Source organism: Pyrus communis, chromosome 5, assembly GCF_041283825.1.
Source record: "Pyrus communis isolate YQ-2024b chromosome 5, ASM4128382v1, whole genome shotgun sequence".
In the NCBI taxonomy this organism is placed as follows: domain Eukaryota; kingdom Viridiplantae; phylum Streptophyta; class Magnoliopsida; order Rosales; family Rosaceae; genus Pyrus; species Pyrus communis.
Window position 1 is genome coordinate 19,936,449 of NC_142569.1, and position 27,875 is coordinate 19,964,323.

The 27,875-nt window shown below is 34.9% G+C and overlaps 2 protein-coding genes across 4 annotated transcripts; one reads left to right on the forward strand and one right to left on the reverse strand.

The window, feature by feature from the left end:
• Window positions 1-10,274: 10,274 nt before the first annotated feature.
• Window positions 10,275-13,209, forward strand: LOC137725145 (D-3-phosphoglycerate dehydrogenase 1, chloroplastic). The gene is made up of 5 exons (XM_068463734.2): window positions 10,275-11,023; window positions 11,117-11,493; window positions 11,588-11,698; window positions 11,784-11,879; window positions 12,272-13,209. Exons 1-5 carry the CDS (start codon window positions 10,486-10,488, stop codon window positions 12,941-12,943), a joined length of 1,794 nt encoding a protein of 597 aa, XP_068319835.2. The 5' UTR covers window positions 10,275-10,485; the 3' UTR covers window positions 12,944-13,209.
• Window positions 13,210-13,314: 105 nt separating this feature from the next.
• LOC137724931 (sodium/proton antiporter 1) lies at window positions 13,315-23,766 on the reverse strand. 3 transcript variants are annotated; one of them, XM_088694726.1, is made up of 10 exons: window positions 23,388-23,766; window positions 22,185-22,246; window positions 21,925-22,053; window positions 16,922-17,098; window positions 16,541-16,647; window positions 16,121-16,241; window positions 14,563-14,624; window positions 14,155-14,457; window positions 13,656-13,950; window positions 13,315-13,554 (listed from the first exon to the last, which is right to left on the reverse strand). In XM_088694726.1, the coding sequence occupies exons 2-10, from the start codon at window positions 22,212-22,214 to the stop codon at window positions 13,435-13,437; spliced, it is 1,344 nt and encodes a 447-aa protein (XP_088550852.1). In that variant the 5' UTR covers window positions 22,215-22,246; window positions 23,388-23,766; the 3' UTR covers window positions 13,315-13,434. The 3 variants fall into 3 exon arrangements, with proteins under 3 accessions (XP_088550852.1, XP_088550851.1, XP_088550850.1); XM_088694725.1 differs by having other exon boundaries at window positions 22,185-22,328; XM_088694724.1 differs by having other exon boundaries at window positions 22,185-22,383.
• Window positions 23,767-27,875: the final 4,109 nt, after the last annotated feature.

Consider the following 27,875-nt stretch of genomic DNA (forward strand, 5'->3'; position numbering starts at 1 on the left):
GTTGCTAATCAAGATCACAGAATTGTATATGATTTACCTCTTAATTTATAATTAGACAACATAGGGTTAGATAACTTAGGTTACACCATACTACAGCAGATTTTCGTGTGTTGCCATCGTATCTCTGATTTTCATGTAAAGTAATAAAGGCTATTTACATATAATTTGCAAGAAAAGAAATAACGACTGGAATATGAACAAAAGGTACTAAGATATAGTTTTAGTAACGCTATTCGTGCTACAGATGTTGAGCTATTACCTTTACCTGTCCCATGGGTCGTTTAACTTACTACAATCAGTAATGTACATCTATCTTGCAAAAGTCTTTTTTTTTTTTTTTGGGTATTATTTATATTAAGGGAGAGATGGTGGATTTTACTTCAAAATAGGTCAGTAATAATGTAGTTCAAATTCGTCTTTGACGAGAATCAAACTTAAAATCTTTCACTTACAAATGAAAAAAAATATCATTAAACTGTAGTATTAAATGATTATAAAAATCACTCCTAAAATAACACGTTGATCTTTTTCGAAAGAAATTTTAGTAAATGTTCATGTAAACCACTTATCTAATGAGCACTTTGTCCGCGTGGGGAATGGGTGATAGAAAAGTGTCTCATTGAGAGCTCATGAGCTCACATCCACATAAAAGTTTGTAACCTTTTTTTTCTTTCGCTAAAGCAATGCTGATTTGCGATTAAATTACAATATAAAGTTTTGACAGGTAATAATAAGGAGAATAAGGTGAATTGTCAATTTAATTCTTAAATTATTACTTGAGTGAAAATTAGGTCTTTAAACTATTTTTTAGAAGATTAGTCATTGAATTATAAAAATTTGTCAATTACATCTCTAATATTATATTCAAAGCTATTATATTCAATTTTTTGTTAATTTAAGTCACGTTACTTGCATTAGATACACATTAGAGGGTACATTGGTTATTTTCATAAAGAAATAGTGTATAAAGTTAACTTTGGAGGGTAAATAAAATGTTAGATTCACAATTTATATAAAATGTTAAGGGCTTATAGGCGAGAGAAAAGATCGGTATTACACTTTAAAATGTGTCAAGTGATTTAAGTTGACGAAAAATTAGATAAAATGGTTTTGAATTTAATAGTAGGGATGAAATTATCAATTTTTAATGAATTTAAGAATTTATTTTATCAAAAAAAATAATTTAAAAACTTAATTTTCACTGACATAATAATTCAAGTACTAAATCGATACTTCATTTGTAATAATAATAATAATAATAATAAAGTGGAGGGCATAGTTTCAGCTTGGTTTCTGCTTCTGCAAAGTTTAATATAAAAGTACGTTGATTTCTTTTAATCGAAGCAAAAACGAATTTTTATTCAAACACTCACTCACCAACACACCAACCAACTCAGAAATCTTGTAACATATGTGTTCCCCACTACGATTCTCATTCTTGATGTGAGAGAGCGTATCCTGATATGTTTTTCTATTATTTTTATATTTATTTCGTTTTCATTAATACACCAACCCTATCCCTGATTTGAGCTCAAGACCCCTGATTTGGAAAAAGAATCCTGAATCATTTTTCTATGGATCCTAAGAGTTTCGTGATAATGATAGTTAATCGTATATCGTACGGTTAGAAATTATTTTAAAATTTAAAATTTAAAATTAAATATAAATAGTACTTAACAAAAATTGACCGCACGATGTACGATGAACAGTCATGATCACGGGATCTTCAGAATCCCCAGGAAAAGGATCCATCTCTCGTCAAATCTCCTAGAAATTCAAATCTGTTTCAATCTCGAATTTCCAAACATCCAAACAGGCCTCAAAGTCGTACTAATTCAAGCAAATGAAGTTGGAGATTAACAAGTTGGAGATTAACAAGGTATGCGATTTCAACTCCATCCCGGTCCTTCCTCCTCACTCAAGGATTGGCTATTAATTCTTTGGGTAAAGTGCAAAAAACTACCTCGACTATTGGGGTCACGACAGTTTCATGTCTTATCTTTTAAAATTGACAATGTCACACCGCATCTTACGAATTTGTGACAATGTCATACCTCTGTCAATTTTTATGTTAATTTTTCTGTTAAGTGCTGACTTGGCTTGATTCGGGACCTACTTTCTATTAAAAAATTATTAAAAACTAAAAAAAAATTATTTAATATTTTTTAAATATTAAAATAATAATAAAAAGCAGAAAAAAAAAATCCAATTTGTCTTCCTCCCACACCCACACTCAATTTCTCCGCACCCACACTTTTCTCCCTCCTGCAACCCAGAAAAAAAAAAAAAAAAAATTTCCCCTTCTTTTTGTCCTCTTCTTCTTCTTCTTCTTCCGCAGGGGAGTTGATGGTTTTTTTTTTTAAATAAAAAAATTTCCTTCCTCCTTTTTTTCCTCTTCTTCTTCTTCTTCCTCCTTCTCCTTCTCCTTCTGCTTCTCCTTCTTCTTCTTCCGCAGGGGGGTGTTGATGGTCTTTTTTTTTTCTTTGCTTTTTATTATTATTTTAATATTTAAAAAATATTAAATAATTGTTTTTTAGTTTTTAAAAGAAAGTATGTCCCCAATCAAGCCACGTCAACACTTAACAGAAAAATTGACGGAGGTATGACATTGTCACAAATTCGTAAGATGAGGTATGACATTGTCAATTTTAAAAGATGAGGTATGAAACTATCGTGATCTCAATAGTTGAGGTAGTTTTTTGTACTTTACCCTTTTTTTTTTTTAATTTTACTTTTATTTATTATTTTAATATTTAAAAAATATTAAATTTTTTTTTAGTTTTTAATAATTTTTTATTAATTTTTTAATAGAAAGTGGTCCCCGTCTCTTGCCACGTCAGCATTTAACAGAAAATTTGACGGAGGTATGACATTGTCACAAATTCGTAAGATACGGTATGACATTGTCAATTTTAAAAGATGAGGTATGAAACTGTCGTGACCCTAATAGTTGAGGTAGTTTTTTGTACTTTACCCTAATTCTTTGGAATTTAAATTGCAAAGTATTGTTTGGTTCTCGAGAAAATGCATGAAAATGATTTGCAGAAATGTCCAAGTTTTTCATCTTTAATTTTCACTGTTTAATAAACTTTCCACTTAATCGAGCTTGTTAGATTCGATTTTTTGCCTACTTCTTACATTTGGATGACATATTCTCTAGGTTCGATCTCAACTCTACATGCTTTCATGCACGAGAGTTCTGTTTGGCTCACGAAAATGTAGGAAAATTGTTGAGAAAATTGAGTTTTGAATATGAAGCTTCTTATCATATATGATTCTCAATTATTTGAGTAAAATATGAGCTTGATTTTTATTTTTTCTTATGAATTCCAGGTTTGATTTATAATTCCCAGTATCTTTTGTTTGATTTGTATGGGAATATGCTAAGAAAAATACACTTTGAGCTGTGAACCGTATGAATTTTCAATCACCTCCAGTTCTAATTGGTTCTTTGTTTGATTAGAAAATGTAAAAAAAAAAAAAAAAAAAAAAAAAAATTGAAAGAGTTCAATGTAAAAAACTGGACCAAGAAAGATATACTATTTGTGAAATTGGACTAAGAAAGATGCATTATTTGTGAAACTGGACTAAGAAAGATATACTATTTGTGAAATTGGACTAAGAAAGATTCACTCTTTATGAAATTATACCAACTACTATACACTATTTATTAAACTAGACCAAGACCTAGACACTATTTATGAAACATGACTAACAATTAGGCATTATATATGAAAATAGACCAAGAACTAGACGCTATTTATAAAACACACTATTTATGAAACTGTACCAATTACTATACACTATTTATGAAACACACTATTTATGAAATTATACCAATTACTAGGCACTATTTATGAAAGTGAATCAAGAACTCGACATTACTTATGAATCTAGACCAATAAATAGTGTAGTACCATTCCAATAACTAGGTACTATTTATGAAAGTGAATCAAGAACTAGACATTACTTATGAATCTGGACGAATAAATAGTGTAGTACCATTCAATTTCATAAATATATAGTACCGCTCAGTTTCATAAATAGTATAGTATCGTTCATTTCATAAATAGTATAGTATCGTTCATTTCATAAATAGTATAGTACTGTTCATTAAGTTAATTTGAAAATTATGGACTAGTCAATTCTAAGTAATTTTATTGTCTGACTTTGAAGTTTTGATTCCTCTTATGAAGTCTACATAGAAAATTAATTGTTTTTTCTTTGGGTCAAACAATAGATTTTGTTAAATTAGATATTAGATTAGCCATTGTCCATTGATGGGGTTCGATCTCACACCGTCATGCAATGACTCAACACTTTTTCACCGATGTAGTATAGGGCCACTTGCGATAGAGTATTATAGTATATTATTTATGTTAAGTTGCTAATCAAGTTCACAAAATCGTATATGAGTTACCTCTTAATTTATAATTAGACAACATAGGGTTAGATAACTTAGGTTACACCATACTACAGCAGATTTTCGTGTGTTGCCATCTTATCTGATTTTCATGTAATGTAATAAAGGCTATTTACATATAATTTGCAAGAAAAGAAATAACGAACGGAATATGAACAAAAGGTACTAAGATATAGCTTTAGTGACGCTATTCGTGCAACAGATGTTGAGTTATTACCTTTACCTGTCCCATGGGTCGTTTAACTTACTACAATCAGTAATGTACATCTATCCTGCAAAAGTCTTTTTTTATTTTTTTTAACAAATGATATTATCTATATATATTAAGGGTGGACTTAGCTTCAAAATAAACTAGTAATAATGTGGCTCAAATTTGTCTTTGGTGAGAATCAAATTTAAATCTTTCACTTACAAATAAAAATGAATATCACTAAACTGTAGTATTAAGTAATTGATTGCAAAAGTCACTCCTAAAATAACACGTTGATCTTTTTCGAAATAAATTTTAGTAAATGTTCATGTCAACCACTCATCTAATGAGCACTTTCTCCACTTGGGGAATGGGTGATAGAAAAGTGTCTCATTGAGAGCTGGTGAGCTCACATCCACTTAAAAGTTTGTAACCATTTTTTCCTTGCGATTAAATTACAATATAAAGTTTTGGCAGAGAATAATAAAAAAAATTGGGTGAATTGTCAATTTAATTTTTGAATTATTATTTGAGTAAAAATTAGGTTTTTAAATTATTTTTTAGAAAAAGAGTCATTGAATTATAAAAATTTATCAATTACATCTCTAATATTAGATTCGAAGCTATTATATTCAATTTTCTGTTAATTTAAGTCAATTTATTTGCATTAGATACATATTGGAGGGTAAATTGGTAATTTTATAAAGAAATAGTGTATAAAGTTAAGTTTGGAGGGTAAATAAAATGTTAGATTCACAACTTATATAAAATGTTAAGGGCTTGTAGGCGAGAAAAAAACGGTATTACACTTTAAAGTGTGTCAAGTGACTTAAGATGACAAAAAATTGGACAAAATAGTTTTGAATATAATAGTATGGTTGAAATTAGCAATCTTTAATGAATTTAAGAATTTATTTTACCAAAAAAGTAATTTAAAAACTTAATTTTCATTGAAATGATAATTAAGGAACTAAATCGACACTTTATTTATAATAATAATAATAACAATAATAATAAAGTGGAGGGCATGGCTTCAACTTGGATTCTGCTTCTGCAAAGTTTAATATAAAAGTACATTGATTTCTTTTGATCGAAGCAAAAACGAATTTTTATTCAAACACTCACTCCCCAACACACCAACCAACTCAGAAATCATGTAACATATGTGGTCCCCACCTATGATTCTCATTCTTGATCCGAGAGAGCATATCCTGATATGTTTATATTTATTTCGTTTTCATTAGTACACCAACCCTATCCCTGATTTGAGCTCAATACCCCTGATTTGGGAAGGATTCGGCGATGATCTTTTTTAAGTTTATCTTTAAATTAACTTTCTTGTACCACAAATTTCTAACACCACAAATTTACTAAACAACCTAGTACTAAAAAGCTTTTTAAAAAGGCAGAAACTGTCTCAAATAATCAAATCCCAAACGGGCACTTAAAAGCTTGTTCTTGTTAAAGTGCTTTAATAAAACTAAAATGTTAAATCATAAAGATCAAAAGAGTGGCCAAAAGTGTAAACACGAAAATTCTATAACGAATGAAGCGAGAACACGTGTACAAGAGTAGATTTGTATTGATTTGAATTTGCAGGTTACAATCTCTGTTTACAATTTTCCTCTGATTCAATCTTCAAATTTGACGTAGATGCGTAGGTTGTTGATTCAGGGATCGTGATGACTTGATCTCAGAAGAACAATTGAACGATTGCTTCAAGTTTTGAGCTTGAAACGATGCTTGGATGATCTTCACCTCAAAGTTGCAGCAAAGGGTGATGTTGATGCAGGATTTCGTTGATTCAAGGGTCTTGGTAACTTGATCTTCAAATGAACGTCGTTACAAGTTTTGAGCTTGCAACAAAGTCTTGAAGGAGTCGGCACGAGGCTTGTTGATTCTTCAAGGGAAGTGCTTCGGCTTTGGTGGAAAGAAAGCTTCGACTTTGGTTGTACGTTCTTCGAAGAGAGCTTTGACAGTGTATTAGTCTTCAAAGATTGTGCAGAGGTTCTTCTCAATGTGCAATATTCGACCCCTTTGTGTGTCTTGGATCCTTACATTTATAGACTTCCAAAGCCATGCCTTTGGATGGATTTGGCTTTGATTTGTGTGTTGATTCGTCCATGGGAGAATTTAGGCATGTTTTGTGTCTTAATTTCATCCACCTTCCTCATATTGGTTAAAATTTATAGGCCTTGTTGCCTATCTATGAGCAATATTCGATTCTTGCTTTTTCTCCCTTTTGCTGAATTTTGGGAATGTTTTACACTTCCTTTGCTTGATTTGTGTCACATGTCATTGATGACTTGTCCGTTTGTGATGAGTCATATGCCACGTGGAGCTTTGTGATGCACCTTTTGTATGCAACGAAAATTACATGTCTACAAAAAGACCTCGAGAAAGCTCAAATCGATGAAAAGAAAACCAATTTGAGGGTTCTTGTTTGGTTCTTAAACTAAAAAGAGTTTTTGGACTTAACCGAATCAAATAGCAATTAGTTTGACAATTATAGAATATTAGGTTTTTATCACAAATGGTCCCTGAAATTGACCTACCTCATCAAAATTGTGAGATCCCATAATTTTATATATTATTTAGAGTTATCAGAATGAACTATAGTTAGACGTTATGCAGGTAGCGATCAATTATCACATATTATGTCCCATTTTAAATTAAGGAAAACTAATAAAAAAGGCTTGAAAAGTTTAGTTTTAATAAAAAACCATGTTATAAGTTTTGTTTAATGATTAGTACAAAGCCCATATTAAAGTACTTCAACTAAATATGGCCCAACTATAATAAATTATGATTTGTCGATTTTACCCCTAACTTTTTTAGGTTGAGTTCCGGATTTTCGTTGTTAATGGAGTTCATTGTTGTTTTGCATATCTTCTTCTTTTTCTATGAAACAAAAATATAGATCATCATGCTATATTTTGTATTATTTTGTTGAAATGTGATCGTCGTTATTATTCATAGTGTATTCGAGATACTATTTTTCAATTTTTCTTCATCAGTGGAGTTCATCGTTTGTTTCTCCAGAAAATAAATTTGAGATCTGCATGCTATTCAATAATAACGACGGGTCACTGTTTCTGGACTGTAAAAATAAATTGTCTCTGGATTTTAAGTAACATTGTTTCTGGAATCTAAGTCACTCTTTCTAGAACCTAAGTTACTTTACTTCTTGAATCTAAGTCACTGTTTCTGGATCCAAATGAAATGGACATACTGTTTCTTAAATGTAAGCTAGAAAAGAAATAGTAAAATTCACTGTATTTGGATTCAAAGCAAATTAAGCACCTTGTTTCTTAAATATAATCAACTGATGCATGAAAGAAAAGAAACAGTCAAAAGTTAAAATATAGACTGTTTCTGGAATCTAAGTCACTGTTTCTGGAATTTAAGTTTCTGGATTTTGGTTCTTTTCTTTCCAGATAAATGTTTATTTGTGCTAGACAAAACAAACACTTTATCTAATTTTTTTTTTCCAGAAACAGTGTTATGTTTTGGGTTCTCCAGAAACAATTTTATGTTTTGTTTCTTTTTTTTTTTTTTCCAGACATTTTCACCAGTTTCTGCCGTTAAACTTCTTTGAACTTGTGTTCGGCGGCTTTTTCCGATGAATGCTTCCTTTTTCAACTTTGATTTGGTTGTTATTGAAATGGAGGAATTCGATTTGGTTGTTTTTGCCGCGCCAGCATGAGCCATGGTCACGTTAATTCTCGAGCCCATAAATTTTTTTTTTTTTTTGTTTAAACATCACCAATAATCCCATAGCTATAGAGATACCACAATTTTATGTAATCTTCATAACAAAATGAGATATCAATAAGATTCATAACAAAATGAGATTAAAATTTTAATCACATGCTATCATCACCCTCTTGTTCCATTGACCACGGTCAAAACCGAGAGAAGATGAGACCATGTCTGAGGGAGAATCGATTACGATCTAAAAGATCAAAAGCAGTGGAAGGAACCAGAGAGTTGAGAGATCCTAAAAGCCAGAACGACAAAACTTTTGTTTATTTCTTTCTATTTACTCAGGTTTATTGTTTTCAGAATTTTGATCATTCTTAAAAATAATAACTTGATATAATCCACGTGTTGCTATTTAATAGGGTACATGGGTCTCTAAATGTGCCACATCGACACACTAACAGATTATTTGACGGAATACTAATGGAAGTACTACATTGATTTGTAACACCAATACTTAGAGACGATATTTATCGATTTTCAATTTTAGGGACCATCTTGATGGGATGGGCCAATTCCAAAGACAATTTGTGATAAAAACCCTAGAATATTTGATTAAATTGGTTTGGTTCAATTTTACTAACTTTAGCTGGAAGTTTGTGAAATATGATATTTTGTATTTTACAAGGTTAAATAGCTAATAATCACGTAAAAATACACATCTCCGGTAATTAATTCAAAATTTTGGTACTTGTGAGAGTTTTACTCATTTATGCATCACCTTGGAACACAAGTATAAAAAAAAAAAAAAACAAAACAAAAACAAAAACAAAACACATAACAAACGTCTCATACCTAAGGTTCTAAAAGACGCTAGGCGTTAGTCGAGCAACGGGTTGAGGTTTAGCGCCTAGGCGGCTAGCCGGAGCTTAGGCGCCCGCTTAGGCGGACTAGGCGGATTTAAGTAAATTTATTATATTTCATTTAAATAAGTATATGCTTATACTTAATATATATATATATATATATATATATATATATATATATATATATAATTTCATCATAAACTACAAAATAAAATGACATGTATATTATGAAGTATTGGAACATAATGAAAACATGGAGAACAATGATATAAGTGTGTTCATTTTAAGTATGCAATAAGTCTTACAATTTGTTGAAAAAAAATAAAAACGCAAAATGAAATGTTATCTATTTTCTGCCTAAATGAGTCGCAACCTAGGTGGGTGCCTTGACGGGTCTAAGCGGTCTAGGCAGACGTCTCATCAAGTCTAGGCGCTCTTTCTTAATTTTCAAATGCTTAAACATTAATCAAAACAATGATTAACTGCTTAGCGCCTAAAAAGGCCTGTATAACACTAGACGAAGATTTTTAAAACAGTGCTCATATCTACTCTTGTAGCACTAGTCGTGCATATTGATGTAAAGTCCTTTATTTAAGCCAATATCTTAAATCTCATGATATGACAATACATTATTGTTCAAATCAAATGCCACTTAACAGTAAGATTGACCTCATTTGATTTGTTTAAACCCCAGATGACACACTTAACTATTGTAGTGTAAATTAATTTTTAAAAATATTTATGGAAATGAAATCAAGTTCATGTGAAATTAATTTTTTTTATCAAAAAAAGAAATTTATTAAAGCTGAATGAGAAAGAAATCTGGTAAGCAAAAGAAATAAAAGGCAAAAACAGCCTCCAAACATGACGTGGCCGGGGGTTGGTGTTTTTACCAAAAACCAAATTTATTGGAGAAAATTGACCAAAAAAAGAAAACTTATTGGGGAAAAGTCCAATCCCGAAACACCCTCCCCACTCTCGCTCCCTACACGCTGTCCCACTCTACCCCCACTTTCCCCGCTCGATAAACCAGCGCGTGAAAGTACCCGCCGGTCTCAAACGACAACGCTCCGAGTCCCTGATTCCGAGGGCTGACCTCACACTCTCTCTCTCTCTCTCTCTTTCTCTCTCTCTCTCGGATCTCAATCTCACTCTCTCTCCTCCCACCCACCCAAACCCACCCACCCCCACACCCAGCTATATATAAATTACACCCAGCAATGCATACACTTGACACACACCTATACATACAATAACACCACCGTCGCCGCCACCTCTAGCATTACCGCCGGCCCGACCCGACTATGGCCACATCAGCGTTCCAAATCCGCTCCCCATGTTCCCGAAACCCCGCCCTTTCTCTCTCCTCCAAGCCCTCCCTCTCCGCTTTCTCAGTAACTCCCGCCTCGCGCCGCCGGGCTCTTCCGCGGCTGGTCGTGGTGCTGTCTGCTGCGAACCTCGACGCCAAGCCCACCGTCCTCGTCTCAGAGAAGCTCGGAGAACCCGGAATCAACCTCCTCAAGCAGTTCGCTAATGTCGACTGCTCCTACAATCTCAGCCCTGAGGAGCTCTGCACCAAGATCTCGCTCTGCGACGCGTTGATCGTGCGTAGCGGGACCAAGGTCACCCGCGAGGTGTTCGAGTCCTCCGGCGGGAGGTTGAAGGTTGTGGGAAGAGCTGGCGTCGGCATCGACAACGTGGATCTGGCTGCGGCGACTGAGTTCGGGTGCTTGGTGGTGAACGCCCCCACGGCCAACACCGTTGCGGCCGCCGAGCACGGGATTGCTCTCTTGACAGCCATGGCTCGCAACGTCGCTCAGGCCGACGCGTCTGTGAAAGCCGGTGAGTAATTGCAATCATTCCTCTGTTTTGGGAAATGAAAGGTCGTTGAGGTATTTCGTCGAACAGTTGTGATTCAATTTCGTTGTGTTGCAGGGAAATGGGAGAGGAACAAGTATGTAGGTGTTTCCCTTGTTGGGAAGACCTTAGCCGTGATGGGGTTCGGGAAAGTTGGATCTGAAGTGGCTCGGCGTGCCAAGGGGCTCGGTATGCACGTGATTTCCCACGACCCGTACGCCCCTGCAGATCGTGCTCGTGCCATTGGTGTGGAGCTTGTGAGCTTCGATGAGGCTTTGGCCACCGCCGATTTCATATCTTTGCACATGCCTCTCACTCCAGCCACCAAGAAGGTTCTCAATGATGACACTTTTGCTAAGATGAAGAAGGGAGTTCGAATCGTGAACGTCGCTCGTGGTGGCGTCATTGATGAGGATGCACTCCTCAGGGCACTCGATGCCGGAATTGTTGCTCAGGTTTGGTTCTTACCCTTTACATATTCAAATGCCATATGCATTTCAATATTGTGAAGGAAAGCTAAAAAGGTAATTTATTTTTTTTCGTTTGTAGGCTGCTCTTGATGTGTTCACGGTGGAGCCACCGCCACAGGGCAACAAGTTGGTGTTGCATGAGAGAGTTACCGCTACTCCTCACCTTGGTGCCAGTACCATGGAAGCACAGGTAGCCTTTGCTGGTTTGCATCTATATCTTAATGCCTAGTTTTTGTTTCACCTGGTATCTTATGATTTTTGAATTTGATGTGCAGGAAGGTGTGGCCGTTGAAATTGCTGAAGCTGTCGTTGGAGCCTTGAAAGGGGAGCTTGCCGCCACTGCAGTCAATGCACCAATGGTTCCCGCTGAGGTATCATCTCAATTGCCCAATATTGTTTCTCTTGCATTTCGAGTGGTTTGTCTTGTGCGTTTCCCTGCAGGGTTCTAAGAAGTACCTGGGTAGTTTATTTACTGTCTGCTCTCGAAATGTTACAATTGAATTGATTAATGGAAATGTGGTTCTTGATTTGCAGAGCTACTTGTTATGTTTCTGAGTATGAATTTTTCAAGATTCACATCCGAAATCTAAAATGTTTGAATTGCGTTAGTGTATGGCAAAAAATGGGATGTGGGGATGCGCTTTTGATACCCAGTACTTAAAACTTCAATTGTTATTCTTACCGATGTAATATTTAGATTAAATGCTTCAGGCTCTTGCGACAATTTACAATTTACAATTTCTCTTGCCATTCTTGATTGTAGGTTTTGACGGAACTGAAGCCGTATGTTGTGCTTGCTGAGAAGCTTGGAAGACTGGCTGTCCAGTTAGTGGCAGGAGGAAGCGGTGTGAAAAATGTCAAGGTCTCATATGCATCAGCTAGGGCTCCTGATGACCTTGACACTAGGTTGCTCCGAGCCATGATTACCAAGGGTCTCATTGAGCCGATATCCAGCGTTTTCGTGAATCTGGTTAATGCAGATTTCACTGCTAAACAAAGAGGACTCAGGATAACAGAAGAGCGAACAATGCTCGATGGTTCACCCGAAAGTCCACTAGATTCCATCCAAGTGCAGATTGCCAACGTGGAATCCAAATTTGCCAGTGCGATATCAGAGAGTGGAGAGATCACGGTGGAGGGTCGGGTTAAGGATGGGGTTCCTCACTTGACAAAGGTTGGATCATTCGAAGTTGATGTGAGTTTGGAAGGTAGCATAATCCTCTGCAGACAGGTTGATCAGCCGGGTATGATAGGACTGGTCGGAAGCATTTTAGGAGAGGAGAATGTGAATGTCAGTTTCATGAGCGTTGGAAGGATTGCCCCGCGAAAGCAGGCTGTGATGGCAATTGGAGTGGATGACCAACCCAGCAAGCAGTCTTTGAAAAGGATTGGGGATGTTCCAGCCATTGAAGAGTTTGTTTTCCTCAAGTTGTAGACTCTGCCTGCCTTATGTTTTGCTTCACTTTTGGTGGCATTGCTACATGTTACCTGCCCGATTTTGGAAATCCGTATGATTTTGTGGTAGATTTAGGTGAGAAGGATGAATAATTCGGTTTGCGACAACGAGGATGTACTTTATTTTAGCTTTTATTGTCCCCAAATTTCTAGTTCCATTTTAGTTTTGCCCCCATTGAGATGAAATCACCATGCTGTGTGCTCTGTTTTCTTTGGAATGCTATAAATTGTTCTGCAGTTTCAAAAGTGAAATATAATTTACTATATGAATTGCTTTCGTCGCAATAAGAGAATGTGTCCTTTACCCTGCTGGAACTAAAAGCACCCCTGCATTTCTTAAAAGCACTTACATTTGTCGTTGAACGGATCTTATTTCCATAACTTCTGAAACTTTCTATATATTATATGCGCGAGAATCATTTTTCCAGCATTCATTCGATGCCAAAGATTCCAAAGCTTGAACTCTTTAATTCATGAACAAGAAATGAAAGGAACCTGAGCTACTGTCGTCGGTAGGGAGATGTGGAGGTTTTGAACTGCTAAATAGGCAGCGAAACCAGCGGCATAACCAGCAAGAGCAAAACCACTCACCTGCACAATGCACAAAGGACAGTGAATTTTTTCATCAACACCCAAAGGAAGACTAAACTTCAAAGATGATACCGTAAACAGCATACGAAAACAGTTGATACCTTCCGCAAGTACCAGAAGAAGTCCACCTTTTCCATCCCCATAAAAGCGACTCCAGCTGCAGAACCAATAACTAGCATGGATCCACCAGTACTAGCACAGTATGCGACCAGCTGCCAAAGCTCAGAATCCTGGGGAAAGGTAGTGAGATCGTACATCCCCATGGTTGCGGCAACCAGTGGAACATTGTCTATAATCGCTGATACAACTCCTATTGAGATTGCAATCAGCTCAACATTGGGAATGTGAGCATCCAGGTAATTTGCTAATTCTCGAAGAATTCCTGCCGCCTCCAGGCTAGGGTACAAGAAAAGTTAAAATGCAGAAAGTGAAACTTTTAACTCTCGAAGCCACTTTTTACAAGCAGCGTATAACTTTTGCATAGTGTACGTAGAACGAAAAATATAGGATGCTAAGCCGTGATCGACTTGAAACTTATTGACTGCTTAATTATTTAATATCGATTTTTGCAATTGCAAGAAAAACAAGTTTACGATTCACCTGCTAACAGACAATAGGATGCCAAGGAAGAAGAGTGCTCCTTGAGTGTCAATCCGGGACAAGGCCTGCGGTACTTTTAACTTGTGTCTTTCCGATTCACCGTGATGAATAGCATCAGTCAGAATCCAAAGTACTCCGATTCCCAGCAACATACCCATGTACGGAGGCGAACCAGTTAGGGCCTTGAACACTGGAACAAAAACCAAAGCTCCAATGCCTACAGAGAAAACAAGCTGTCCCCGAGGTGCCATCCGTTCAGATGCCATAACATCGGACGTGTCTGGTCCTTCTCCACTTACTCCACTGAATGGAAGAACAAATCATATCATTCATCTATGATTTCCAAGTTTAATACTAACTTTCGCGTCTCAATTCCTTGTCTTGGGTTTGAAAATGAAAAACAAGTACCTAGTCAGGGACATAAGCGCCAGTGGAACAGCAACAGAGACGGCCGAAGGTATAAACAAGGTCTGCAAGTAAGAAAAACATATTCATTTATGTCAGAATATTGAAAAAAATTATTCCTTTTGAGGATGATATTTTACATAGACAAAGTGTCCAATATCTAGACTTCCAACTTGGCAGATATGACCAGAAACTCTAAATGGAAAAATCAATTTCACGTGTTTACAAAACTTTTTCACATACCTCTAAAGCAATCATGTCAACAAAAATAATAACAAAATCAATTATATATGCATTAAAAGTGTGAGGCGTGAGCGAGGCGTTCGAGGGATAACCCGGTTTAGGTGTGAGACAAAGCCTCACATGACCTAAATTTTTTAATATATACACTGAGTGTACACATATATTATACTAAAAAAAATTATTAATCAATAATCACCCTCAGCACACATATATACATATATTATAAATATATACACACACACATATATACATATACATATTATATATATATATATATATATATATATATATATATAATAGAGGATGAAAAGCACAATGAGCACATACATAACAATGCACGTAGACAGCACACACATCCATTATATATAAAAAATAAAAATCAGAAGAAAAAGGCAGAGAGACGATAGTGCAAGGAAGAGGTATGAGGCAGTTAAAACCTACCCCAAATTTGGGTTTGGGAGTTCAAAAAAAAAAAAAAAAAAAAAAAAACATCCCTGAGGCTTGCCTAGGTGGCTCCGGTGACGCTGTCCGCCCACTCCCTCAAAACAGAGGCAACAACCCTCACGCCCAGCCTCAGAGGACGCCTAGGCGCACCCTGAGGCGAGCCTTTTAAAACATACAAAAGATCGGCGGAAGATAAAAAACCAATAAACCTATCATCCAATTGTAACAGATTTGCAGTTCAACCAACATACATCAAGCTGGTTTGGTATTGCTTTGCTTTGAAAAAAAAAATGCTTTTACTGTGCTGTGAGAATAAGCAGCTGTGAAATAAAGCAGCAGAGTGTTTGGTAAACTTTTTTGTAAAAGTGCTTTTGGAAAAAAACAGTATTATAGTGTTTGGTAAACTTTTATGTAAAACAACTATGATTGTGTGAAATGACCAAAAAATGTATAATTCTAGATTTGCCATTAATTTAATTTTTTTAACAAATAAAGGTGAATTACTAGATATACTTTATTTTTAAAAGAAAAATATTTATAAATTTTATCTTAAACATATAATCCAACGTTTAACAAGAAATCATAATCCAAGATTCAACATATAATCCAACATTTATGCTGCTTCACGTTTTCAGCTTTCTTTCAAAGCTCATTTTTGCTGCTTCACGTTTTCATTTTTTTTTCACCCAAAACTGTGAAAATAAGCTGTTTTTAAGTGTCTAGTAAACATTTTTTTGAACTTAGCTTTTTTTTATACCCACTTTTTATAAAATCAGCTCAATACCAAACCAGTAAATCATATAGCAGAAATCCCTAGTCAACAGATAATAGGACAATGCGAAAAAAAGAAGTTATTTGGAACGAAGAAAAAGACCTTCATTGTCTCCAATGTGGATATCTGACCATGAATCCAGAGCATAGTAGTGGTAACATCACCAATAGGAGTCCATGCACCACCGGCATTTGCTGCTATGACAACAACAGCTCCTAAAAGCCTGTCAATAAAATACAATTCAATAAACAAGGCAGAAAATCACGAATCTATTTGAGCTCCATTACTGTACAGAAAATATAGTACAACTTCATGAATGACCGAATCGGCTAGGAACTATGAACATGCTAAAGTGGTGCTTAAAGAAACAATATTATGAGTACCACAAAAAGTCGATTTTCAGTTTTAGTTGTAATCTTAGAGAAATGCTAAAGAAATTCCTTCAATCTTCCTTTGTTCTTTCAGAGATCTTAAAAAAGATTCTTACATACAAAAGATATATAATAGATGGTTAGAACATACTTGCAAAATTCTGACTGATGAACTAATTTTCGCAACAAAGAAACCATGAAAATGGTAGACGTCAAGTTGTCAAGAATTGAACTAAGGAGAAAGGTGACAAAACCCACCTGAAAAAATTCAACAGTAACTTGTTATTGCTTGATACTTGATACATAAAGTAATGTAAGCAGTAAAAGAACAAGCTTGTCACAAAAAGTTTAATTTGGAATTTCCCTGTGGTTTCTATTGAACTCTCTTATCTGTTTGAATTTTAGAGGACAAAAAAATCTCTAATACCACAGAAAATACAGCGAAATATGGTATGTTCCAAGAAGTTGATTGAATATTCCAAATGTGCAGTAGAAAAGATTATTTGCATGACAGCAGAAGCAAAGAACTCACCACCCAAAGAAGCGTCCTTGGCTTTCGAGTGGTTATATTGTCAGTAACCAGCTTAAATCCTTGATGTGAATCAACTATCTCGACAATGGTCATTGCACCAAGCAAGAAAAACACTATTTCACCGACTTCAGCAAATGCATGTTGTAACTCTGAAACAGCTATATCAGTTGAAGGAGCCTACAGAAGTATCCAAATTAGGTTTGAGAGAAGGAACCGTAAATTATAATTTTTTTCGAACACAAATTTTCCTACGAATTAATATGGATTTTGGTATTAGTTTCTGGGATTTCATGCTTCTGCTTACGTACTCTTATTCTTAATTAATATCAGTAATCCTAATTATATTCTATTGAAGGGAAGAGTTGCATTAGACATGTTACAATTTTATAATTATGTTAGTAATCTCCTAATCAATTTAATTCAATGTTGACTAATTTATTTTGGTGTTGTGTGTAGATTTCCTTATGGAATTGATTTTAAAATTAATTGATAATTATCATCTAAATTGGAGGAGATTCTAAATTTAAAATATATTCCACTAATTGTTTTATTGTGAGATTAAAAGTATTTTCATAATTATTGATATTGCCCATATAAAGAGAAATTATTTTAATACGTTTTCTTAAAAGGGAAATTAGTAGTCTCCTTGAATTTTGGGTTGTGAATCACAATACAACTATTATGGGAATTTAAGCTAGATTGAAATTACAATTAAATTGCCCGTTTTGTATTTGATTATTTGAATTAACTCATTTCTTTTACTAATAAAGTCTCTTATAAAGAATCTTTTAGAATTAAGGAGTTACGTATTTTGGATATCATGTTTCCATATTTTAAATTTGGATATGTATCATGCACTCACAAAGCTTGTGATTTCTTTTGGATTTTATGACTGATGGTTGAGATCGATTAATAATGTTGAGATATTGTTCCTTATATAAGCCTAATTTTGATAGTTATAGATTGGTTTATTTTGCCCAAACCAACAATTTTGTGACTCAACAAATTTGTTTGAGAACTTTTAATGTTTTGGGCATTTTAAAGGTTATTTATCTAATGAAATGAACCTTTAATTTACTTAAGAAATTTTAGTGTTTTGAGCATATTAAAGATTGTAAATTGGTTTTATTTAAATTATGAATAAATCTGAAATTTTTGGTAGCGCTTGGGAAATATTGATGGAGTATTGCATACCTTGCAACGTGTCCTATTTGATTACGATTTTGATAGATTTTCCTAACCTAACTTTGTGAAAATTTGCCATGTTATATTATATAATGGATTGTATACACAGGAAAAAAAAATTCATTTTTTTGTAGAAGGAATGGATTTATGGTTAATTTTTTAAGTGTGATACTACGTTGCTGGAATTTTGCAGCATAATCTATTTGAAATATTATTTTGATATACCTATGCAACTCCTAAATTTATGAAATTTAAGTATGATACACATTGATATGTTTATTTTAAATTTGGAAATTTTCACTCACATTGGTTTGAAAATGACTTATTGGTGAATTTTTAACCTCGGGACTATACTGCAGAATTAATCAGCTTCTGCAGCACATTCCATTTCGATTTTATTTTTAGCCCACTTTAAAGATTGTAAAAATTATGGAACTTTGGCTGACAGTAAATTTATATGTCTACTTAAATTCTGAAAATTTTGATGCATATTGGAGAAAAATTAAATTTTTGGTGAATTATTTAGTCTCCGGCATGTATGGCAGAATTTTTGCCGTTTCTGCAGCACATCCCATTTCTAATTTTCTTTTAGTACACTCGTAAAGTCTCAAAAATTATGAACTTTTGGGAATTAACAGATTTGTATGTTTACTTTATGTCTGAAAAGTTTCATGCATATCGGATGAACAATGAATATTTGGTGAATTTGTAATCTCAGGTCTGTACTGAACATTTTCTGCAGTTTCTAAAGCACCTCTCTTTTCGAATTCATTTTTTGGCTCGTTTAAAATTTTTAAAAAATCATGAAATTTTTCCAAATAGTAGCCATATATGTCTAGTGCATACCTAAAAATTTTCATGACAATCTAAAGAGAATTGAGTTTTTAGTAAATTTGCAAACTAAAGTAGTACTGCTGAATTTTGGTACTTCAAAACTAGTTTTGTTACGTGATATTGTTTCACTAATTTGTGCACATCTATTGACACCGATTATTATACAAGTTTATGGTTCCAATATGTCCTCATTTTATGCAAATTCTCAATACTAACAACTTTTATAGACAACACTGATGAAATTTTGATTTAAAGATGTATTGGTTTGTTTTGCTTAAACCAATGTTTTTTTTTTTTGGTCATCAATTCTGATTATGATGATAATTGTTTTTTGAGAGAAAATTGGAAAGTGACATCAGTTTACTAATTGATCATTTTGGTCCCTGTCAAATAACTGAATAACCATGTTTCCTCTTTCGAGAAGTTTATTGTTCAATGTTAACAACGACGTACTTTTGTATCTGATTGAATCTTTTGAGAATCATTGAATATCCAACAAAACGGTTATTTAATAATGTTTTTAAGGATTATTTTGAAAAATCAGAATTCTAATTTATATGGTGAATACTTTTGTCCCAATAGGAATTTCAGGAAATCACTCACCAATTATAAATTAGTATTATAGAAAATCATAAAGTACTTCTAACATATTTTCATCTGGCCAAAGCTGTTGAAGCTATATGTATTTTGTGTATTTTATGTTTTGACTAACTATGCAGGTATTTTCTTTGCATGATTAGTTTATGCCCAAAGGTGTAACAATCATGCAATTTGCAATTGGTTCGATCCTCCACAACTCGACTACTTCCATGATGAATCCTGCATAATCGAGAATGAGTAGGTAATTTTGCCAATCTTTTGCCTTAATTTTCTCTAAGTTCTAAATTGGATTAAAATTATTGTTGAAAAATTGATGTTATTAAGATATCTAAGTGTTTATTTTAATCGACTTTGTTTTAGAATTAAAACATAAATTTTGAGTTTGGATTCTCTTATTAGGTTTCATTTTAATTTATGACCTAATCTTTAACACATATGTGAGTCTTCTCTCATACACTAAAATAAAATAAAATTTGTAGTCATTGCATAAGTTTTTATTTATGAACTTTTTAATTCTAACCTACTTTAAAAAAAAAAATTATGTATTTGATCTTTATTGATTCAACTAGCCTATATTTTGGTATATGAAAACCACTTTCTCTAGTGTTTAATCTTGCAATTTTGAGTGTTTGCCCAAGTGGGAGAAATAATGTATTATGGGCTTCACACTCATCAAATTTGCATCCTTTTAATGGCCATAGTTTTGGTAGAGAAAATGCACATTATCATACTAGTTTATATTTTATATATGCAACTAATCTTGCAAGAAATTTAAGAAGGGTTAATGAGCATATTCTGCTCAAAAGTGTTTTGCTTATTAATTCTTGTTTGTTGTTCAAGAAATTGGACTTGTGATTTATATGTTATTGATGGATAATTAATCTGCTCAAAAGTGTTTTCTTATTCAGTACAACTATAAATCAATGTATAGTGAAACATGGAATTGACAAGATTGTATATACTTCATCTGCTCAAAAGTGTTGAAGCTATATACGTTTGCCCTTGTATTTTATGTTTTAGCTATGCAAACCTAATATAATTAGTTTATGTCCAAAGATGATTCTAGAATTATATGCTTTTGATGTAGTAAGAAAACATTTAGTTAAAGTTTTCTATTTCTGTCAAATGTTAGATGAACAAAACTGACCAAATGATTTTGTATAGTTTTTCAGTCACAAGAGTCACTTCCCTACAGATATCTAGAGTAAAGATGTTGAGCTCACAAATTTTATGTTTTAAATCCCATAACTAATGTTTTGCTAATGGGAGTATTTGAAAGGTATCTGTTTCATTTTGTAGACATTTACAAAGTTTTTTTTTTTACTCTCTTAATCAGTGGGAGTAAAAGTTTACCTTTTGTTTTTTGAAAAAATTGAAGTATTTGACTATTTTGGTTAGTGGGAGTAAAAGCTTGCCTTTTGTTTTGAAATAATGAAGTGTGAGTGGTTGATACTTTAAGAGTAATCTTGTTTAAACTTTTGGTCATAAGTTTTAATGAGAAATCCTAATTTTGTTATTATATCAGATTGTTTAAATTGACAAAAATTCGTGCAAGGAACTCATGCTAGAGTTTATTTTGTTTAGTGAAATAGATATTTGGTTCATTAGTTTCAGACACCATGGCATAGTCTACAACTGTATGCTTGGATTGAATGTGCATGTGATTATAAAGCACAAATGCAGAAAGATATGCATTTGGATTTCTATAGTTCTACATTTAGTTTGAGTAATAGTTGTCTTTTGAGGGAAAACTTTTGTATCTTTGGTTCAGTGATCACTGTGATTCTTGTTGCAATCAAACTGTTGGTATTGACACTCGAAGTGGGATGTAAGACTCATGTTGAGTTGTCAATTATTATGAATCGAATTACTTGAAAGACAAATAACTTGATCTTCAAAATATTTGGCTTTTAACGTGATTGAATATTGGTTAGCGAGAATCATGGAACCAAGACATATTTAGTTGACTAATTGAAACCCTAATTAAGTAAGACATATTGTACATGCCTTGGTGGGACAACATTAAGAATAAATGGTGATTTGGTGTATTCCTCTAATTACTATAATAGGCGGAATTGGAGGAACCCTAATCACTATATAAAGGGTGTCCTTGCTTTCACAAAATACACGTTCCATTCTGAGCAAACCCTATTATTGCTGTAACACTTCTGCTTGTTGAAAGTAGAAGACTCATTTGTCATCCACAAGAGCCATGTCTTCCATATTCCAAAGATAAGTAAATTGTAATTGATTTATTATAATTTTGGTTTATCAAATCCATGATCCTAATGTCTTCTTGTTGTTCTTATGATTTCAGAAATATCTTATATGTACAAGATATTGCAAACCCGGTTGCAGTTTCAAGTAGTAAATATAAATCTTACCCCAATACTTCTTACTACCCACAAGCTCACAGCCATTAACAGACCTACTCCACTTTTGTTGAAGGCCAGCGATTCTTCAAAAATGATGCCCACATATCCTATTCCAAACAGCAATGCCATGGCAACATCCTGTATCATGAGTTTGTCTTATCAACTTAGTGTTGTAACAAAGCATCCCTTCTAAATTATATGCTTAAGAAGCACTTATGATATCATGGGAAAGGCACCTTTAAACAATGACGCTGCAAATAAAATGTTACCTGATTGGCAACAACCCAGGAGTGGTACATTGCCACTGCCCCTGTTCCAGCTGCTGCAAATACTGCAATAGCTTTCAGCAAATCAGTCTTTAGCTTTCAGCAAATCAGTCTTTGGCTTGTACTTGGCCTTAAATTCTTCCGAGCCTGTTTCGTCAACCGAACATAGAGGATCACATGATCCAGAACTTGGGTTCAACTCCTGATAATATGCTAAAAGGTGATTCAAAACTTTCGAGTTTCGATAATTTAGTTTCCAAACAGCAACCAATAGGCAATCCAAGAGAAACCCATGTCTTATCCTATTAGGCAATTCCATTCCCATGAACTAATTACTAAAATTCTGTGCAGGTGCAACTGATGCATTTCAAATACTAATATCAACAAATTAATCCAACGGGCTTTCAAAGTTGCTAATTCTCACAAATTTATCCGATTATATTAAACTTTTCAGGACTTAACCAATTCAAATTTATACATACTTTGTCAAGACTCAAGATTAACCAACCAAATTTCAAAACCAGGAAAACTAACAACTGGGTGCAGTTAAAATACGAAACTTTCGCCAAAGAAGACCCTGCAACTCTCTGTCGGAGCTGGATTTAACTTTCTACTGCTGAACCGACGGAGGAGAAGAAGAAGACTTCGAATCTCGTGCTTCGTCCTCAGCTCTGGCCAGCACGCCATTGCCAAGCAACCTCGAGCCTCGAATTCCCCGCAGAGACGAGCCAAAGCAAGGCAGAGAAGGAGATAAGTTGTGGGCCTGAGAGAGAAAGGGCAGCGAGCTAGGGCTGCTGAAGGGGATGCTGGTAGTAGTCTGCAGTGGTTCTTGTTTGTGAGTATTTGGCCAGTTGCATGGAAATTGAAAGGGATTTACAGAGGTGTGGAGGGAGTGGAAATGGGAGTGGAAGTAGAGTTTCTTGGTGGATTTGTCATATTATTATTACCGGAAACTGGAAAAGTATGGAACCACTCACTCGATCGTCTCTCTAAATCTCTGAAAATTTTCCGCGACAAAAAACGATCTGGGCCGTCGCTCTCATCCAACGGTCGACATAAAAAATAAATTTTCGTATTTTTATTGATTCTTCATATTCCATTTTTATAATTTCTGTTAATATTTATCCATGTTTTTATAGGTTAAAATACTATTGGAGAGAAAAGAAATTGTTAGTCAACATTTATTATTTCAAGATGTGGGTTTACCATATGTAAAAGAAAAATACGGGTCTTCTCTTCGCCGTGAGAGTGCTTATCTCCTCCGTGAGTATCTTCTCTCCGCTGTGAGAGTGCTTATCCCCTACGTGTGAGTGGCATTTACTTGTGTCCTGTCTTCCTTCCCCAGATCTGCTGTGGGAATTTAAGGTCGTGGTGGCACTGGCAGATGGAATTACAGAGAACAACAGAGTGAGGTGCAGAATGGAAAGTAAACGCAAAAGGAATATCAATAAATACCCCCAACAAGAACATAGCACAAGGGAGAGAGTTAATAATTCACAACCACCCAACTTCTCAGAGGTAAATTTACTTTATCAACTAACTGGAATATGGGCATTAACGGTATATTTTGCTTTAGATTTGGAATTATTAGCAAATTTCGAAATACATTTGTCTTGGGGGTCCTTCTGTACGTTCAACTGGTTTATGAGAAGTGTGTGGTAAGAAGAAGGCAAGAAAGGAAATTGAGCAAAGATCCTGGGAAACTTTACACTAAATCCACTAGGTAACAAGAAGACAAGAAAGGAAACTGAACAAAAGAACCTGGAAAACTTTACACTAAATTCACTGGGTAACAAGAAGACAAGAAAGGAAAGTGAACAAGAGATCCTAGGAAACTTTACACTAAATCCACTGGGTAAGAAGAAGACAAGAAAGGAAACTGAGCAATGATCCTGGGAAACTTTACACTAAATCCGCTGGGTATACGGCTAGGAAAGGCACTAGTGTTGGAACCCACACAAAGAGACAAATGGCTAGTGCTGAGGTGGAGGAATTTACACTAAATCCACTGGGTAAGAAGAAGACAAGAAAGGAAACTGAGCAATGATCCTAGGAAACTTTACACTAAATCCACTGGGTAAGAAGAAGACAAGAAAGGAAACTGAGCAATGATCCTGGGAAACTTTACACTAAATCCGCTGGGTATACGGCTAGGAAAGGCACTAGTGTTGGAATCCACACAAAGAGACAAATGGCTAGTGCTGAGGTGGAGGAATTGGTGGTTCAGTACTGATGAGTCGATTTTATACTATATATTATTCCCTATTCTTAATATATTTTGATTATTATTTTGGTGAGATTTTGATGATTTGCTATGTGTTTTTAATGTAGGACATGTGAACTTGTTCTGATCATAAAGTAATCAAATGGTGGGATTTTTTAGTGATTCCAATTGGAGCAGGTTCGTGGATCTGTCAAGACAATTGTATCAAAATTTCATAATTTTATCTTGAAGCATCTGATCGTGGCGAATTAATTTATGCCCAACACACGGTGCTGGCAGATTGAGCTACATAGCTTATTTGCGACTTTTGGGCTAGAAGATGATGGATTTTGGATTTGGGCTCTTCTTGGAACTTGAAGAGGATGTCCTTAAACGTGGCTGATTTGTGGCTGGGCAGGTTTCCGTATTTGATTAGGATTATGTTTCTAATTTATTTTAATTTATTTGGTTTCCTAGTATTATTCTAAGACCTTTTCTAGGTAGGGTTTTAATTTGAAGTAGTATAAATCAAGATATTTAGCCATTAGGGTTGGGGGGACACAACATTAGAGCAGTTCCACCCCTAACACAAATGCGCTAGCACCCAGCGCATTTATCCACTCAGTGAAAAGTGATAGACCCCAATGAACAGTAATAGGCCAAATGCATCTCCACCCCTAAAAAATGCGCTGGCGCAAACGATCTCCACCCCTACAAAATGCGCTAGCATCCAACCCATTTAAAATATTTTAAAGTGTTTTATAAAAGAATAAATAAATAAAATAGTTTTAATTTCGGATAAGATTTTTAACCAATCTCGTCATGCCACGTGTCATTATCCGAATGTACTATTTTGTGAATAGATTTCCACTAAGATTTGCAATCAATCTTATTACGCCACGTGTCATTATCCGAACGTACTATTTGTGGATAGATTTCCGATAAGATTTTCAACCAATCCCGATGCGCCACGTGTCACTTCTTGTTTGCAATAATATAGCCAAGATTTCGATAAGATTTTCAACCAATTACGTAGTGCCACGTGGCATTGTCCAGAACCTTATCCTTTATTTTTTTGTCCATATAAACCCTACATCTCTACATCCATCCTCACACCAAACTCAATCCTTCTTTTTAGCTCAGAATCATTCTTCATCATTTTCAAATCTTGAGTTTTTTTTACAATGTCTTCTTCAAGGAGAGTGCATAAACAATTTGAGGAGCAACATAAAAGATTGTTGGCACAACATGAAGAATTGATCAATCTCGAGGAAGGTGGAGGTGGAGATGAGGCTTTTGCAATGGAGGAGGATGAGGATGATGACCATAGAAGGCAGATTGCCTCACATTCCCGCCGTTTCATGGAAACTGTGGGTCAGATAACCAAACCCATACATGCTGCAAACTTCGATAGAAAAATGGAAAGACGAGGTAAAGATCTCTTGGAAGATTATTTTATTCCTAACAGCGTATTCCCTGATCATGTTTTTAGACGTCATTTTAGAATGCAACGAAGTTTGTTCGACAAAATCATGAGTGCTATTTGCGACCATGATCCATACTTCGTGCAAAAAGAGGATGCTTTTCATGTTCTAGGTCTTCTTCCTAAGCAAAAAATTACGGCTGCCTTACGAATGCTTGCATATGGAGCATCTGCAGATCAAGTGGATGAGATCGCGAGGATGGGAAAAACAACTATTCTAGAGTCCCTGATGCGGTTTTGCTCTGCAATTGAAGCCATGTACACCAATTAGTACCTCCAGACACCCACGCCAAGGGACATGTGAATGCTTCTGAGGAAGGGTGAGATGTGAGGCTTCCCTAGCATGATTGGAAACATCGACTGCATGCACTGGACTTGGAAAAATTGTCCAAATGCGTGGCAAGGAGCTTATGGCGACAGAAAATGAGCCAAAAGTATCATTTTGGAAGCGGTGGCTTCATTTGATACATAGATTTGGCATGCTTTTTTTTGGTGTTCCAGGAGCTTAGAATGACCTAAATGTCCTTGCCCAGTTTCCAGTGTTCGACGAACTGCTGCAAGGAAAATCGCCGAGATGCACATATTGGGTTAATGGCCATAAATATGACGGACCATACACCTTGCAGACGGCATTTACCCAAGGTGGTCAACGTTTGTCAAAACAGTGCCACATCCACAGAGTGAAAAAGAAAAACACTTCGCAAAATGTCAAGAGGGGTGTAGGAAGGATGTGGAGCATTGTTTTGGTATCCTACAAGCTCGTTGGGCGATTGTCAGGTCTGCTGTTAAAATGTTTGATGTTGAGGCTCTTTGATCCATCATGATGACGTGTATTATTCTCCACAACATGATTGTGGAAGATGAGTATGATTATGATGCCGTCGATGAATACGAGCCAGATCTGATGAACAACTGAAGAACACTTATCTACTATGCTCATGACCGGATCAAAGATCCCGTGCAACATGAGCCGTTGGAACGGGATGGACGTTACAATGAATTGATCGTTCAGCGGTACACCGATGTGCAAGAGCCATACTGGCACGTACTCCGCCAGAATGACTTGATTGAGCACCAGTGGGGATTGCGAGAAGGTGAAGATAATTACAATGAGCTTGTGGTTGAAGAATAAAGCGTATTTTTTTAAGTTTATGTAATTTTATTTGGTGTTTTTTTTTTTTTTTTTTTTTTTTTTTTTTTTGAAGTTTATTTGGTGAGGTAATGTAATCTTATTTGATGTGTTTAAATAAAGTACAAAAAAAATAAATTTGAAATTGCATAAAGTTCTAAAAATAAATAAGAAATTACATAAAGTACTAATAATAAATAAGAAATTACACAAAGTACTAATAATAAATAAGAAATTACATCTATAAATAAAAATAAATAAGAAATTACATAAACTACTAAAAATAAAGACGAAATTACATAAAAATTACATAAGAAATTAAATAAAGTACTACAAATAAATACGAAATTATAAAAAGTCTCTGGAGCTAGGGTATGTGGTGCTAGGATCTTCGTTGCTAGGATTTGTGTAGCTATAACCCCATTGACTTGTTTCCACATCTCTTGCACGCCTCCTTTGCACGACGTCTCTTTTTTCTGATGTCCAAAAATATTTTGGATTCGGAGACAGTCCTACTAGAGACTTGTTCATAATGTCACGATCTGCTTGAGCTATCCTTTCTTCTCTAAGCATCTCATTTTCTCGATTAAGTGCTTCTCTAATCATCTCATTCTCTCGATTAACTATTTCTCTTTGTCTCTTAGCCGCCACATCACGTCTCTAAGTAGTTGCTAATATTGCTGCCATAGCAGCAGCTTTTTCCTCATCTCTAGCCAGTTCTCGCTCCATGTTCAGTTCACCTTGGTGAGCAAGTTCCTCCATATATTTAGTGTAGTCATTTTTGGAAGAACTACCATTTTTATTTGATGCCTTTTTACCTTGAGGCCTGAGGGATTGACAAGTCGATTGGGTCTCTGACACTTCTTCAGCAGTCATTTC